This window comes from Papio anubis, chromosome 12, assembly GCF_008728515.1.
Source record: "Papio anubis isolate 15944 chromosome 12, Panubis1.0, whole genome shotgun sequence".
Classification (NCBI taxonomy): domain Eukaryota; kingdom Metazoa; phylum Chordata; class Mammalia; order Primates; family Cercopithecidae; genus Papio; species Papio anubis.
The window spans coordinates 56,035,325-56,052,980 of record NC_044987.1 but is presented as its reverse complement, the minus strand read 5'-3'; the positions used below and the strand labels follow the sequence as shown (position 1 = coordinate 56,052,980).

Here is a 17,656-nt window from a genome sequence, read left to right as displayed (position 1 = left end):
CAACAGACTGAGGTAGAGAGCATTCGTTCTTATTCATAGCCAAGTAAAATACCCAATAAAAATGGAACAGACGAGTGAGAACGGGTTCCAATGCCAAGACCCTCAAGACAAGATGGACACAGCAGCTAGTTCCAGGGTGCATTTCTAGTGGACTTTATTGTCCTGCTCCAACACCACAGTAGAAATGGACCTGCAAGCTCCAGGCCTGTACCATGTGTCACCACAGCAAAAACATGACCCACTTGAACACACTCCTGCCCCACCCACTGGATAAATATGTTACAATTTTTTTTTAAAAAAAAAACAATACAACAGAATAAATTAATAACTTAAGTGATTAGGCACCAACAGTGATTTGAAAATTAAATGTCAATTTTAAATGGTAACAAGACAAGAACTCAAGACTGGGCTTCCACTAGCCCATTTTCTCTTCCTGACAAATAGTGACAATTCTGCACGAAATAATTCTAGATTTCAAGACACAAGTAGCCAACAAATACACAACACATGCCACCAGAAATCACACGATAGCCTGGATCTCTGGGGAACCCCCCGCCTCAGTAGGCAGCTCCTTGTGGTCCCAGGCCCCAAAGAGCACTCGGGCAAGTCCCAGAAAGATGACCCCTATGGAAGGGCTTTAGAGCTCCTGAGGCCAGCCTTACTTCCCCTGCATTTTATGAAGGCCCAGATGGGGAAGGAAGAGCTCTGGAAACGGGGTGGGGGTTCTGGGCCAAGATGTCCCATGGCAGAAGGGGCCAGAGTGGAGATGAGCTGAGCCCATGCTCTAGTAAATTCAGAATGGTTGTGCTTTTGTCCTAGGAATGGGGCATACTTTAATGGTTTCCAATGTAGAAGTTACCAAAGTCAAGCTAGGAGGGGACTGGGGATAGGTGCTGCCCACCCCTGACCATCCAGATCCCCCAGAAAGAAGTTACAGAGGGAGTCTCCTCTTCAAGCAGCTGAGCACCAGCTGTGGATGGGACCTCAGCGCATCTAATCCAACCTCCCATTCCACAGACAGGCAGACCAAGGACCTAAGTAGACACCATCTCCCTATTTGATTGTTCTCACTCAGCCTTGCAGAAGTGGAGCTGGAAGTGGGTGAAGGCGGCTCCTTGGAGAGCCCCAGGCAGGGGACTTGTGGGAAGTAGCGCTGGGTGGGAAGGTATACCCCCACTTCCAGGGTCTCAGTCCTCGCCAGGCCCCCAGGAGAGGTGGACTTTGACCCATGGATAGGCCAAAGAACCAGTTTTTTCAACTGAGTTGACTCCTTTGTTGGGGGAGGTAGTGAGTGGAGGGCAGGGATATGCTAGATACGGCTGGTAGTTTGGGGCTTGTGAGCCAGAGCTTTGCTTTCAAAAGGCCAATTTTGCCTCTCATCCTTCCATCTCTACCCCTACACTTGCACCCGAGGGATTTTGGTAGTTACCGGAATCAGGAGCTGGAAGGAGGCCTCCTGGGAGATTCAATTTGAACACCTCAGTCGTGCTCTGAAGATTCCAGCCAAGGTCCACTCACATCATGGCACACTCAGAACATGCTCACATGTTTATGGGAGGCTGCAATAGTCTGGGGCCCACTTGTGGCTGCTGCGGGTACAGGGAAGGCACCAGTGAAAAGCTCTGTTGTATGGGGCCCCTTGCGGAGGGCCTTAAAGGCACACATTCAGGGCTGGGCAGAGTGAACCGCACCCTGCCAACTCTGCCCAGTGTAGGCGCTGCCACTGCTACCATTCACTTGTTGGAACACCAAGACATGGCTCCGGCACTTCTGAGTGGCTGGACCCATATGCTCAAAGGCCTTTTGTTCCCAAGACACAAGGCTTTCCAAGTCTCTCCTTCCTTCTTCCTCCACTGGACCCAAGCCCTGCCCTCCTCCTCTGTAAAAATCTGACTCATCCCCTTCTAAGGCCTACCTCAGGCACCCCCTTTTCCTAGAATCCACCTTCCCTGATTGTGACCCCACTCCTGCCTCTGGCACCAACCTCCCTAAGTCTTTACTTCCTCTGCCCTCCATCAGCATTTAAAGTCTCTCTCTGATGGCCATCACCACTGTCTTGTGTCCTTGTCCTTTTTCTGATTGTGACTATCTCAAGTTCAGGGACAAGGTCTGATTGATTCTTGTGTGGTTGGTGCTTAACCCCAGAGACTGGACACAGCAGCCATTAATAAATGCTCCTTGAGTTGATCTAAACTAATGCTAGGAGGAGAGGTGCAACTCTTGAGGAAATAACTTCTTCCAGGATGGGACTTAGAGAATGGCTAGGCCATTGGTCTGGTGAAGTATGCATGCTCATGGGAGCTGAAAGGGGAGTGGGGGCAGAAGGGAGTAGAACATGGCAGGAAGTCACTCTTTGGGAAGAAGAACGCCTGTTCATCCCAGGGTAGAATGAAACATCTAGTCTGTCCTGTTGCTTCTGAAACTCTTGAAAATTTAGTCAAGAACTGTCAACATAAAAAAATTCAGATCCCCCACCCTAGGCTTAAGAGAAGGAACCTTGGATGATGCCCTACACCCCATCCCTGTTAATCTGATAGCCTTTCAAGCCCGGGGAGGAGAGTCCAACATGGCTCCTGGAATGCTAGAGAGCAACAGAGGACGGATAAGATGAGGAAACCCAGGGCCGGCACCAGGCCAGACTCGTTCCTACCCTGCGATCTGACATACGCCACAGCCCATGGGCACAAGCTGTCAGCCACGTCTGATGTGGTCCTCTAGGCATAATTCTGCCCTGCTTTCTCCTTGTCCTGCCTGACCTGCTGTCCCTCCATCCTAGGAACAGTGCTCATGTCACACCACCATGCACACCACTCTTGCACAACGTGTCACTCCTTCACTTTCTGCTCCACCCTGTATCCCCAAGCATTGCCTTGGGCACTCCCCCACTCCCAGGCCCTTTGGATATATTTCCCCACTTGCTACATGGCCTTCACCCCTGCTTCACATCTGTCTGCTACCTCTGCACCCAACTTCCACTGCACTGCTCACTACATAGAAACTCGCTGCCCCACCCCACTGCAGAGTCCCCTGCCCTGCTCTGCGCCTCTGCCCAGCCTGTGCCTGTCCCCGGGTTCCCCTCATTCCCTGAATCACACCCATCCACACCACACTCCCTCCCATATTCCCCACCCCTTTACCATGTGTTCCTGCCCCACGTGCTTGGTCGCCCAGCTTGGTCCAAGCCTTCCCCTGTGTGATGCTTTCAAGGTGAGGCTGGCGGGAGCCTTTGAGGGGGCTGGGGAAGAGGACTGCCCTTGGGCCTAGAATGGCCTGTAGCTCCAGAGTTCTGGGGACCCAGACCCCACAGTGTCCTTGTCATCTCTACCACCTGAGCTCCAAGCGCTGCTCCTTGCTGCTCTAGGTTGGCCATCGTCAGTTTTCCCTTCCTTTTGTCCTTCATCCTCCGCCTGTGCACCCCACAGCAGCTGTCCTGCCATGGCCTTAGCCTGAAAGTGAGGGTCCCTGCAGATGTCAGCTTTCCCTCTGCATCTGGGCATCTAAGTCCTTTACCCCTCAAGACCACTGCTGGGCCTCCTTCTCCACCGTCTCCTCTTTTAGTGGCCTTGCTTCTCTCCTGCCAAGAAAAACAGGAATGAAAAAGTCCATTATCCACTTTGGTCTGCTGGTCCTTGACTCCCTGGGTCAGTGAAACTTGTCTTCTGGGACTGAAGGAGAGGTAGCCCAGTGGCCGGAGGGAAGATAGCTGAGGGCTGTGACTGAACGTGAGGTGTGGAATCTGGCTCAGAGCTCCAGCCCTTCCCTCCAAACATCTGGTAGATAGTCAGGTCTAAAGGACAGGAAAAGGCTGAAGGATGCTTTTTGGCAATAGCTCCTAACTAAGGTGGGTGGAGGCATGGCCATTACTGATAAAAATCACAGCTGGGCCCCGAGTGGGCAGAGGAGGTGCCTTGATCAGGCCCTCACCTCCCAGGGGAAGGGTTCAGGGTCCCTGATGTCAAGTGCTTTGAAGGCTGAGACTGGCAGAGTAGAGAGGAAGTGAATGGAAGGAACAATGGGAGAGGGGAGAGGGGTAGGGGAGATGTGAAGGGCCAGCTCTGGAGACGCTGCCTCCTGGCCCCTCCCTGGGCTCTGCGGTGGCCCTCTCGTCACAGCTTGGCACCCTTGGAAGGCTCCGAGGACTGCCGCACGTCTGTCCACTCCTGCATGGTGTTCTGCAGGGCCTGGGTCTTCTCCTTGTCCACCTGAACATAGTCCACCTTCTCATCAGAAGTGACAGATGAAGTAGATGGCTGAGGGGACAGAGTGGGAAAGAGGGAGTAGCTGTGAGTTACCAGTTAGGTGGGGAGGAAGAAGATGGGCGTGGGATCTTCCTGAGCTGTCTGAAGGGGAGAAGAGCATGGCCTCTGCCTGCCACTGACCAGCCTCAGGAGCCTGGCTTCTCTTTCTGAATGTGGGCTTTAAAGCTCAGACTCCAAACTCATTATCCCTCCTGCAGGATGCGGCAGCCCCTGCCAGCCCTTCTTACTTCCCGGCTCCTGGGACGACCCAGGCCCTTCCTTGGCCCTGGTGGATGGGTCCAGGCCTTCATCTCTGCCTCCACCCATCTCTGTCAGGTTGCTCATCCAGGGGAAGGACTTTGCTGGGTGTAAACAAGCACCAGCCACAGGACTTTACGTGCTGTGCTCACCGCCACCCTGTGAAGGGGAACCATGCTGAGGCACAGCTCTGCACCCTGCTGTCTAGACTGCTTAGCTAAGGGTACCTCCTGGGGAGGCTTTCCCAGGCCTGGAAGTCCCTTGTGAAGGCTGATGTATTGACGGCAGGGCTCTGGGACACACCTAAGAGCCCAGGACCAGGAGGCAGTATCCTCATTCCTGGATCTGTTGCTGATTCACTTTGTTTAGCACAATCAGATCTCTATGCACTCATTTGGCCATCTCTACAACACGGGGTGTGGGCTGACTGATGAGGTTCTTTGAGGGTACTGTGCTCTGAGAGCAGGAATAGGAGTCTTTAGACCTAGGTGAAAGCTCTATGACTAAAGATGCATCATAAAAGCTAGGTACTGGAGCAGGAGGGAGGCTGAGTGCTGCTGTTCAGTGTTGAAGGCACCCTGACCTCCATGATCTCTGCCTCCGGGGCCCTGAGAGCTCTTACTGTCCCCCCAACCTCTACTCCAGGCACCTTGCGGTGGGGGCTTGGGGAGCTCGGCTGGAAGTCCAGGGCCAGATAATCGACGCTGCCGGTGCTCTTCTTAGGGGCAGGGCTGTTGGTGCCACTGGGAACGGGAGATGCAGACACTGGGTTTTGCTGTCACGAGGAGGAAAAATCCGTGAGTGTAGAGAACAGACTAACCCACCACCCAGAAAAATACCTCTGGGAGTAAGAACACTGGTTCCCTGAGCCCTACTCTGACTCATGCATCATGCTAAGGACTTTTCATGTTCTCATTTTAGTCCTCATGACAATCCTGTAATGTAGGTATGATTACTGTTGATACTGTTTAAAACAAATACGAAACTGTGGTTCACTTTACTTTCAGAGAAGTGACTTTGCCTGTAGTTGCACAGCTGTCGAGTGATGGGAATCAGGTCTATTTTCTGACTTCCAAACCTGTGCTAACCCCTGTGCCACACTGTCTCCTTTATAGCACATCAGGCCAAATCTCATCAACAGGGGCTCTCCTGAGACACCCAGCCTTTGCTTGCTGGAGCTTAAGAAGGGAGCACATTTCCTTTATGCACTGGAAAGTTTTCTTCTGTTGCACCAAATCAGCCCCTCTGAAACTCCCACCTGTGGCCTAGAGTGGGGTAGTCACCCCAAAGCAGCTTGCTCCCCCACCTAGCTCCTCCAAGATCTGAACAGGGTGGCTTTATCTCCAGGCTGCACAAAGCCCGCATTCTTCAGATGACACACTCTGGGATCCTGTCCATCCAGACTCCTGCTCTAGCAAAGCACCACCTCCTCTAGGACTTTCCTGAAGTCTTATTCTAATGAGAAGGTGATAGTCCTGTGTTCTGTTTGTTGGCTGCTTTATTGGTTGGTAATTCATTCTTTCACTGTCTATGCAGTGACTACCAGGTGCTGGGCAGTTATGCCCGTAATGGAAATCTCAGGGAAGAAATATCCTCCTCTGCCTGTGCTGATAGCTCTATTACGGCCTCTCCAAAGTGAGTTATGTGCATGTATGCCTCTCACCGCTGAGGAGATACCTCCAGCACTGACTATCCAAGGGCACACAGATCCTGCCACCTGTGTCACTGTCATGAGAGAGGCAGGCCCCTGCCCTTGAAGACCATGACTTCTTTGGGACAGGTCTCATGTCTTCCTTACATCTGATGACAACTCCTACTGCTTGATAAATAGGTGCTCAAGAAGGGTTTGTAGCAGGAGACTAAATCATGAATAATACAAGGAGTCCCTGGGCAGAGGTGAATTAGCTAAGCTGGGAAGTGGGGAACTGAGTGGTGGGTCCCAAGGGACTTTGATAGGAGTCATTCCAGCGAAGCCCGAAGGACTCACCATAGGGACATAGTTCTCTTCGCTGTCTCCTGAGTCTGTGCTGGTGATGCTCTGGGTGGAGATGGGGCGGCAGTACTGGGAGGAGCTGGAGTTGAAGGTGTGGCTGTTGTGGGAAGGAAGAATCAACACTGGGGAAGCAGCATGGCTGCTGCCCTGTTTCTAGCCTACAGCTGAGTCCTGACCCTCACACACCCAGACCTCAGCCATTAGAGCTGCACACTCCATCAGATTAAGATCTGATATAGGGCAAGTATAATTATTCTCTTTTATAGCTGAGGAAACCAAGCCACAAGAGATCAAGAGACATGATCAGCTAATGATAGCATTAGCATCAGAATCCAGCTGTCCTGGCCCACAGGCCAGCTACCATTTCACTCATCTTCTCTAATGGGCTGACTCCAAGCTCCCACCCCCACACATAGGCACTCACCTGGCCCTAGACCAAGACTTGGTGATAGGTGACTTGAAGGGGAGTTCATCGATGACAGTGTTGTTTCTCAGGTCAAGTGGTGTTGGCTTTGCTGGAGCAGGAAAAGAAAGTCTGGTAATCAGCCAGTAATAATGCTACACATACACAACTTATATATAACACATGAGCATGTTTATAAAGGCCTGCAAAGTCATTCCAGTTTCACACAGGGAAACTGATGCTCAGCGAGGTTATATAATCTTTGCCCATATTGATGGGCCTTGAAGTCATGTCTTCAGACTCCAAATTAAATATTCTTTCTGCTGTATCTACGGTAATTATATTTTCAGAATCAAAAATGAGGACACAGGGTTTGACAACAGATTCTTCTCCCTCGATTTATGACTTCATTTAAAAATAAGAGACTATATATAAAGATATATTTATATATTAATACAGATATTAATATATATTTATATATACATATATATTTACATATATTTTCTTTGAGACAGGGTCTCGCTCTGTTGCTCAGGCTGCAGTGCAGTGGTGCAATCTCAGCTCACTGCAACCTCTGCCTCCTGGGTTCAAGTGATCCTCCTGCCTCAGCCTCCCTAGTAGCTGGGACTACAGGAGCCTGCCACCATGCTTGGCTAATTTTTGCATTTTTAGTAGAGACGGGGTTTCACTGTTTTGGCCAGGCTGGTCTCAAACTCCTGACCTCAGGTGATCCACTCGCCTCAGCCTCCCAAAGTGTTGGGGTTACAGGCATGAGCCATGGCACCCAGCCAAGAGACCATATTTGAAGTGGAGATGGTCACTGTGACTACTCTCTGCTGCTCCTGGCCAGGTCTGTGCAAGCCACAGTGGAGGAAGGTAGATGCCACAAGGGCCTGAGGGCTTCAGTTTCACATGCTAAGATTTGAATTCCCTGTTGGTCAGACCCACAGGGGGCTATCTCTGCCCAGCTATCCTACTCCTCCCTTTGAATCCTTGCCACTAATCCAAGACCAGGAGAGTGAGATCACAGCAGACTGGTAACTTGCCTGGTCTACATGCAGGGGGCACAAACCTGACTTTACTGAATGCCTGCTGTGTACCAAAGTACTATCCTAGATGCTCTCCTTCACAGCAAACCTGGGAGGTAGGAATTACCATCTTCATTTCACAGATAAGAAAACCGAGACTCAGAATTTACATGATTTGCCCAAAGTCACACATCCCAAGTCCAGGATCCACATGACCCCTAAGCAAATGGAAAGAGTCCCTAGCTATTGTCCAGAGATGGGACAGGGGAAAGAATGGACTTACCTTTCCGATCAGGTTTGAGGTTGCGGTTGACAGGGGGTGGCTGGATCTCACTTCCTCTGCTGGGGCCTCGGTGCATAGGAAGGGTTGTTGATGGGTAGCCAAGTGAGTCAAAGTGATGGGCCCCTGGGCTCATTGGGATGTAGACGCTCTGGGAATTATCACCTGCTCGTTCCATGGCCAACAGGGTGGAAGAACCTGGGTTCATGGGCACATAGTTGTCTTCAGAATTGGTGCTGTCTGATCGGCCCACAATCATTTTCCCTGGCTAGGGAGAGGAACAGTGAAAGAAATACAGCTGTTACTAGCAAGAAGAAACAGGAAGTAGGTAAGACTTTGTAAACTAGGCAAGACAAATCATGACTGGGTTAGCTACACTTTGAAGCTGTAAGGGAGACCCTGGGGAGACCAAATAAGAAAGCAGAGTAGTGGGAGGTTAAGGCAGTTGGATCACTTGAGGTGAGGAGTTCGAAACCAGCTTGGCCAACAAGGCGAAACTTCCTCTCTACTAAAAATACAAAGCATTAGCTGGGCGTGGTGACATATGCTTGTAATCCCAGCTACTCAGGAGGCTGAGACACGAGAATCGCTTGAAGCTGGGAGGCTGAGGTTGTAGTGAGCCAAGATCACACCACTGCACTCCAGCCTGGGTGACAGAGCGAGATTCTGTTTCAAAAAATAAAAAATAAAAAAAAAGGAAGCAGAGTGGGAGACAAGAATATATGAGGTCCGTGGGCCCCTTCAAGCCTTCATGATTCTTTGGCATCCACCAATAATTTTTGATAAATCTGGAGTATAAAATATTCTTGGTGACTGGGTCCACTTGGCTTTCTGGATGCCTGACCAACACTGTGGGTAGCATAGTCCATAGACTGTAGGTTTGGTTCAGGACCTGCCCTCCACCTCAAGTCCAGACTCACCATTGGCAGGTCAGCATCTCGGGCCCTGGATCAGAACAAGGAGCATATTAGGAGTCCTGGCTCTGAAAGGTGAGGTCTGGGGCCAGTTGTGTTTCCCCAGTCCAGGTTCCTAAGTACCTGGGGCTCACTCCAGGCACCTAGGGGACCACCAAGCTGCAGTCGGAGCTTCTACAGAGTTGTGCGATACAGCACCCTTGGCTATAGCCTTCCTCTAACTCTTGTTCTACGTGCCCTGACATACAACTAAGCTGCTTCTGCCTTGGTTACCTGATTTCACGTCTTTCCAGTGGGCCTGAAGCCAGGCCTTGGTTTTCTTGCCTGACACGTTGGAGAACTGTGTTAGCATCTTCCAGAGGGCAGCCTGGGATCCTGCTCTCAAGCCATAATTCTGCCACTTAGCATGACTGTGAGTACTACCCTTGCCTGGAGTCTCACACTGCAGCCTCCCTCCTACATGTGAGGCCATGTGGGTAAGGTTGTTGCCTTAGAAGATCCCCCACCGTGCAGCCTGGGTCTGTTGCATTCTAGACCCTCTGCTTACCTACAAGGTTGGTGAACCTTGTAATCCAGTCTACCTTAGCACATACATTTCTTCCGGACTAGAATACTTGTATCTTACTTGTCCAAAGACTCAACGCAGGGTTCTGAACTGAGACAAGAACTTGGGCAGGGTCTTAAGATGGAGATGCCATCACTCTTTTGGGGTTGTGCTTTTAGTTCCATAAGGTGTGGCCTTTTACCTAACCAGGCCTGCCTGAGGACCCCTGGTTAACCCACACTCACCAGGAAAGAGCCGACTCCATCACTCATGGATTCAGCAGACCGGCCTGCACTCTCTCCACCACGCTGTGGGTACTCGTAGGTCTCACAGGAAGAAGCTGACAGAGGAAGGAGGATCCGTATGTACTCATGGTTGATTCATGTGTTGACACTTCCCCATACCCTCACCAGTGTGGTTCAAGGTCTTACTGATACTCCAGAAGATACTACTCTCAACCCCAAATGATAAGGAATTTCTTCGAACACATCACTCCTCAGTTCAAAAATCCTCCTGGGCTTCTAGATGTAGCTCCAATGTTAGCATCTGCAGAGAAGCCATCCTTGACTACTCTACCCTCATCTATGCACCTCTCCTTTGACTCCTATAGCACTCACCTGTCCCACTCACCCCAGCCATCACTTCTCTGAATACCACAGTAACAATACTTGTCCTGATTTATATGTGTTGGTTTTATTTTCCCAATGAGATGTAAGCTCTGAAGGGCAGGAACATGTTTTATGTATGTCTTTATCATCTCAGTTCCAAAGCACAGTACGACTGCTCAAGTTGTTGATGGATTGAAAGGCGGCAAAGAAGTCTAAACCAGGAGCTGGGACTCTAGGGTCTGAGTCTCATCTCTGGCACAATGACTCTGCAACTCTGTTTAAGTCTCTTAACTGTCATTGGCCTCATGTGAGATGGAGACAAGGAGGTTTTGTCCCACCAACCTCTCTGCCTGGCTTAAACAACAGGATGGATAAGAAAAGGCTTTGCGAGCTATAAAGCAAGATGCAAAATGAAAGGAATTAATATTGTTCTATTTTTTCATCATACAGAGGAGGTTACATGCAGAGTTGGAATACTCTCAGTGGAAAACAAGTAACAATAGAATTTAGGTACTTCAAAAAAAATTTTGACTTCAACCAAAGAGATTCAAGTATGATTCAGAAAATATTCTTAAGATCTCATTTTGCTTTAACAGTCTGTTAGTCCACACAGGTTTCAATCTAGTTTGGACTGATCTTCTAAATTTATTTTTTAGATCTTTGGTTTGATTTATAAATGAAAAAATATAATGATTTGGACTTCTAAACCCATAATATGTTATACTGTGGTTAGTCAAGAATGTCCTATTCTCCATTAGAATATTAACTTCTCCGGGACTAGCTCTGTTATACAACTGCTAACAGCCTCCTGTGCTGGAGGACCCAACTGGTAAGTGATCTGGGTAGAAGACACCTACATTTGTGAGTATCAGTGACCTAGGTGGTTCATAAGTTCCCCTCGGCCACAGATGACCAAGGACTACCAAACTGTTTACCTCCTCCTCCCTCTGAGTCTCAGCTAGGGCTTATACTGACCTCGGTGAAGTCGGCTGTTGTCCATTGCAGGGAGGGTGTTGCGTCTGGGAATGGTGGCAGCGACAGATCTGCTATTTTCACTGATTGGAGGTCTCTGCTGAGGACTACCCCATCGAGGTGTTTCTGCCTGACTTGGCTTGGGGGGGCGGGGTGGGGGAGCTATGGCTGAGTCCCCAGGAGTGGCCACTGTCATGGCATTATGGTTTTTGTCCAGAGTGAATGTCCTAGGGATCTGGTAGGCTGAGAGTGGGGTGGCCGGAACATCCATATTGTCTACCAGGAGGTCCCCAAACTCCCGGCACAGGGTGTTGCTGGGTGTCTTAAAGGTGTACACATCCTCATTATCTGTCTCGGAGCCTGTGAGGCTGCCCTTGGTGTGGCCATGGGAGGCCAGGCTGCGGGGGAGGTCGTAGGTACTGTCTCTGAATTCTGTATTGTGCCGGCTCGGCTTGGGAAGGCTATAGAAGCCATGGACTTGACCACTGACCCCGTTGACACAGTGTCCATTGCCCTGGGCAAGTTTTTGTACAGCCGTGTCACTTCTCATGAGAAAAGAGGCTCTGGTGCCCTGAGAGAAGCTGGCACTCCTAAAAGAGAAAGAAGGGAAGGGGCAGGAGGGTGAGACAAGCCAAGGACTGCCCCCAAGGAGACAGGCTGGGATGTTCAAAGCCCCATGAAGTTAATTGATGTGGGCAAAACACAGGATGAGGAGTCAGGCTAACCTGAGGTTTACCTACAATTTGCCAATTACTAGCTGTGTGACCTTGAAGCAAAGCACTTTCTCAGGAGCTAGGACTATAGGTTTAGGCATCTGTAAAACGGTGACTAAAAGCATATTTTGAAGGTTGTTTAGATATTAGACTCTAGTACATGAATGTTTAAACAATGTTAGACTTCATCTGTCCCCCATCTCCAAATGGCAGTTATTAGCGGGGGTTATAACCCCCACTCCCTGACCAAGTATCAATAAGCCAGTTGGACTGCCTATCTGTTCATTGTTTTAAGTACCACAGAATATGCACATTCAAATACAAATGTTGTGAGACAGTGGAAAGAACCTTTAAGTTAATGACAGGAAACAGCAAACAAGTCATTTCATCTCTCCGAGTCTATTCTGCCACTGTGAAACTAGCCCATGGGTATTGATGTTGTAAGTTACAAAGAATTATTTGCGTCAGGTGCAGTGGCTCATGCCTGTAATCCCTGCACTTTGGGAGGCTGAGGTGGGAGGTTCACTTGAGGCCAGGAGTTCAAGACCAGCATGGGAACATAATAAGACTCCATTGCTACCAAACGAACGAACAAACAAACAAAAAAACAAACTAGCTGGGCAGGGTGCTGCACACCTGTCGTCCTAGCTCCTGAGGGGGCTAAGGCAGGAGGATTGCTTGAACCCAGCAGTTCGAAGTTAGAGTGAGCTATGATCACACCACTGCATTCCAGTCTAGTAAACAGAGTGAGACCCTGTCTCAAAAAAACACACCCCCCAACACAAACAACAAACTATTCAAACGTAAGCTATAGATTTATTTTCTACAATTATTTATGGTTGGTTGAGAGGCATTTTGAGGGGAAAGATCTCTTTCCAGAGATCTAGAAATCTATAGGAAGAATGGTTTCCTGTTTGGGAACCATATTCAGGATAGAAAAAGTTTTGATTAGTACATTTTTAAATTTAGGTTTTGGGCAATAAGGCAAGCAGTAAAAAGAGATGAGAAACAAGAGGGGAGACTTGTGTTAGGTTCCAGTACTGCTACCGATATGTGCTGTGCCTCCTCTCTCAGGTGTGACCTAGTTCGTCACAATGATTTCTAAGGGCCCATCTGGCCCTGATGCGCTGCAAAAACCCTTCGTTTCACAAGAGTGGTTTTCAAACTAGATTCTATGTTCTCTGTAGGTGCTTTGGGAAATTGGAGGGTGAGGTTCTGAGCAAGCAGGGATTTAGGTCTGCTTCTTTAGCTTTTATATGATCATTCTTCATAGGATTTCACTTGGGGAAAAAAAGAATCAATCCTTTGTAGCAGTGATTCTCAGCCTTTTGGAGGCTGTAAGAGTTTTAAGATTCTGGTCAAAAGCTCTTGAAGTGTCTCATCAGAAAAGGCAAATCTCAAATGCATACAAGCTTGTGGGGGCTGTAATACATAGCCCTGTGAGGCCAATCCCTGGACCTTTTGCCTTACAGAAGCTCTCTCAGCTCCTGAGGAGTTTGTTATTTACAGATGTGGCCACCAGATGGTGTTAGAAAATACAGGCCAGAGCTTAGAAAGAGGAAACAGGTGTGTAAGCCAAGCTTCCTCTCATGTAAACTGTACCCATGATGGCTAGGAGTTCCAGGTCAGTCTCCAAACCTTCACTGATGCTCCTCCCTGGGCCTCTGCACTCCTCCTCCCTTTCTGTTCCATTCCACACACATAACCAGGCCAACAGCCAGGGGCTCGGATGATTGAACATCTAGCCTTCAGATAATGTAGTGTTCGGAGGAGAGGACGGGGTGGCGGGGGGAGCTAATGGTAGACATAAGGTGTTAATGTTGTATGCATTTTTTGGGTGCCTTTCATTTTGCTTTTTTTTTTTTTCCAACTCTCTGTTGGATGCGCCCATCTGGATTTGTTCATTTTACATTTACTGATGTCCTAAGTTCCATCTGGGCCAGGCAAGAGGGATACAGAGATGCCACCTGCCCAGTGAGGGGTGGTCAGGGAATGTCACAGTAGTGGAGGAGGTGACATGGATGCAAATCATTAGTCAAGTAGGGGTGAGTATGTAGCTGTTGACAGTTGGTATCAGCCCTTGGTGGGGTGGTGGTAGACAACGTCAGGGAAGCCTCCTTCAGAGATGTTATTATCTTGAGTGAGTCTGGAAGGATGAGCCACAACTGGCCAGGCAGAAGGCAGGAGAAGGGAAATGGTGTTCTAGTTGAAAGCTCAAAGATGTAGAACACAACCTGGCAAGTTCTAGGAACTTGAAGCTGCTCAGGCTGCAGCAAGCACATTAGAAGGCAGGGCTGAAAGAAGACAATGCAGGCCAGGACTGAAGGGAATAGGGAGCCTCTGAAGGATTTCAAGGTGGCAATGGGGTTGCAAGAGCATCACAGGTACCCTGCAATAACCTTCAACATAGTCAAGAACGAACTCATCATCTTCCTCTGGAACTCTTACTTCTCCTCCTGACCCTCTTATTTTGGGAATGGCACCAGTTACTTAAGCCAGAAACCTGGGAGTCACCCACATTATGATTTCTGCCCAGGGCCTCTCTGATCCTTCCATCCTACTACTATTTACTTTCCTAACTTCCCAGTGTAAACATTTTCAATACTGCCTCAGTGCTTCAGGATTAAGCCCAAACTCCAAGGTTTATCCCAACTCATCTCACCAATCTTTTCTCTTTAGTTCCCTTTTCCACTCTAGAATCCAAACCAAACTTTGCAGTGTCCCCTGTGTGCCCCAGTCAGTCAAGCATTGGGCTTTGTTGTGTTGTTGGGCTGTGTCTGGAAGACTTCTTACCTCAATCTGGCAAGCTCCTATTCCATTTATCCTTCAAAATCATCTCAGAGGACACATCTTTCAAGGCCATTCTTACATCCTCTACCTCTAAGCATTGCTTAACTTAATCACTTGCTTAACTTTGTTCTTGGAGCAGGGAGCAAGTGTTGCCTATATTAGGCACCATTACTACTTATCTCTGCCAACAGACTGTGATTTCCTTGAAGAAAGAAACTGTGTTTTACTCTTTTTTCTCTCCTTAGCACCCAGGTTAATGCTTGTTGCAATGTAAATAATGAATAAATGTCTGTTGTAAGTAAGCAAATGAATAAACAAAAGTATGGGGCTGCCACCCCTTTTCCTGGGCTTGGCCCAAACCTTCTGATCAGCAGATCAAAACCCTTCCTCTGTAGAACCCACTAGCTTATGTTCCAACTTCCTTCTACCCCAGCATCGTCCCGTCTCACTCACAGAACTACTCACTCATCCCTAAACATGTCCTGTGTAGTCTAAACTTCAGTCCTGTTCTCGCATTACTCACCTCCCTGTGGAATGCTTCCTTGATACATCAACATTTTACACAAAGTCCACAAGAAGCCTTTTCACTCTACAAAGGTATTACAGGTCCCTAATTCTCCTTTTTACGGTAATCATTTCTTCCTCTGTGCTACCCACAGCACTCTGTGCTTCCATCACAACACTCACCTTATTCTGCCTTATGTCAGTTATTCAGGTCTGTGTCTTTCCACTTCTACCAGACCACATGCTCCTAGAAGGCCGAGGGCCATATCCTGTACCCTGGCATAGTGCCAGGCATATGATAGATAATAGTGACACATGTTGAGGGAGACTGATTATTACCTCAGTAACCAAGTAAGAGGAGTTGAACAAGGGACTCTTGCCCAAAGTTACATACTCAGAGGGTAGGGAATTTGTTCCAGCACCCAGGTCTCTGGGCGCCCCCGCTGCGCAAACCATGCTACAGTGTGCTCCCTTTGGGCAATAATCCAGATGGGGAATTCCAAATACTCAGCAGTCCTGTGGCCTTTAGTATTTTCATGTAAACCTTAACTGAGGCCTATGTCACTGTGATGACCTGAGTTGCTTTTGTGGGATGGATAATCCACCCGGACGTGGTGGATTTGGAGAGAGGCTTCCCTTCCAGGGCTGGGCTTACAGGAGCCTTATAAAATAGGCAAGATCCTATGCCATACATATCGCATGTGATCTCATTTTAAATCATCCTAACAGTTCTGAGACACACCTCTTTCTTTTCACATTATCAGATGAGGAAAACAGTAAATGGCAGAGTTGGTGCAGGAAGATACCCAAACACAAGTATGTAGGGGAGCTCCCCGGAAGCAAGAAGAAGTTTGAGAGAAGATATTCCCTCGAGTCAGCTGTGCCAAGTGCCTTTCCTTTCCATTCCTGGCCAATGGCTCCTCCGGAGGCTAGAGAGGCTACTGTCATCACACAGCATCACACAGTCTCTCCCTTGGCTTTTTTTTTTTTTTTGGTGATGGAGTCTCACTCTGTCTCCCAGGCTGGAGTGCAGTGGTGCAATCTTGGCTCACTGCCACCTCTGCCTCCCGGGTTCAAGCAATTCTCCTGCCTCAGCCTCCCGAGTAGCTGTGATTACAAAAGCATGCCACTGCACCTGGCTAATGTTTGTATTTTTCGTAGAGACGGGGTTTCACCATATCGGCCAGGCTGGTCTCGAACTCCTGACTTCGTGGTGCGCCCACCTCGGCCTCCCAAAGTGCTGGGATTACAGACATGAGCCACTGCGCCTGGCCTTCCCTTGGCTTTTAAAAATGGTTTTCTAGTTTTTCTAGCCACTTCATTTTGTACTTGTTTTTCCACACATTTTCATATAATTTTATATACCAAACTATATGATGATTTTGCTTTTTTCTATCCCACTGGATTTCAATAGCCCTAATGATGACGGACTTTTGATTTTCAATGAGTATGTTCCCATTTAAGGGTAACTTAATATAAAATGCTTGTAAGTAGATTAACCACCATTTAGAGTTCTGTAACTATCACTGGCCATTGTTTAAGAGGTCATTTGAACTATCCTCTTGCATTTGACCCATTCCAAATGGATTCTTCCTGTGAAAGAAGAAAACTCAGAAAACTCTGTGTCACATATCTTTGAGATGAGGTGCTCTTTGTATCTCAAACCCTTCTGGCTGCAGTTCTGAGCCAATTTTGACAGGGCTCTCTGGTTACAGAGTAAAGCTGTGTATGTGAACGAAAAGTTGTATATTTTGCCTTTGGTCAATCAAAGCCTCTGGTGGATGAGTTAGGGAAGACTTGGAAAAGATTAATGATGGGTAAGCTCTCGATTGACATTTCTAATTTTACCATTTACCCACCATCTTTCTATAGAGTACTGCTGCAGGATCACTGATTCTGGAATCTCATCAATGAAATTTCACTCCCCATAACCCTCACCAGAATTATGGCTTTTCAGGGCATGTGACTCACATCAATCTGTTACAGGTTTAATAGCCTTCTTGAAATAAGACGACAGACACTGGCTAGAATCTGGAATGAGGCCCCAAAGGCTGGAGGACAAAAATAAGTCCAGTGAAACCAATTTGTCTTCAAAGAGAAAAAGAACTCTATTTGTCTTGACTCTGCCAGTTCAAAACTCTTTCAATTGGCAATAGATATTATTCTGAGTAGTTACTTATTTTAGCTCAGTGGAAGACCTGCATTTTGAGAACTGAAGTTATTTTAGCAGGAATACATATTATCTAGTACTTGAAGGAAAACTAGTGGCTATTATTGCAGTAAAAGTGATGATAAATACATAATTCACAGTTTTATTTCTAAGGTGCTTAATTTACTGTATCTTTAGAATCAGGTTCCCACATAAATGAAAAAAGAGATAGAAGACTGGTATTAGTAGCGTCAGTAATCCA

General features: G+C 48.1%; 1 protein-coding gene across 4 annotated transcripts in view; it reads right to left on the bottom strand.

The window, feature by feature from the left end:
- Positions 1–137: 137 nt before the first annotated feature.
- The window catches only part of GAB2 (GRB2 associated binding protein 2), a 202,717-nt gene continuing 185,198 nt past the window's right edge, over positions 138–17,656 (bottom strand). For all 4 annotated transcript variants that reach the window (XM_031653082.1, XM_031653080.1, XM_021926357.2 and 1 more), the window contains exons 4-10: positions 11,242–11,828; positions 9,904–9,998; positions 8,204–8,468; positions 6,914–7,004; positions 6,484–6,586; positions 5,146–5,271; positions 138–4,250 (exon numbers count right to left, since the gene is read on the bottom strand). In XM_031653082.1, coding sequence (XP_031508942.1) covers positions 4,107–4,250; positions 5,146–5,271; positions 6,484–6,586; positions 6,914–7,004; positions 8,204–8,468; positions 9,904–9,998; positions 11,242–11,828 — 1,411 coding nt within the window. In that variant the 3' untranslated portion in view covers positions 138–4,106. The remainder of the gene's footprint in view (positions 4,251–5,145; positions 5,272–6,483; positions 6,587–6,913; positions 7,005–8,203; positions 8,469–9,903; positions 9,999–11,241; positions 11,829–17,656) is intronic.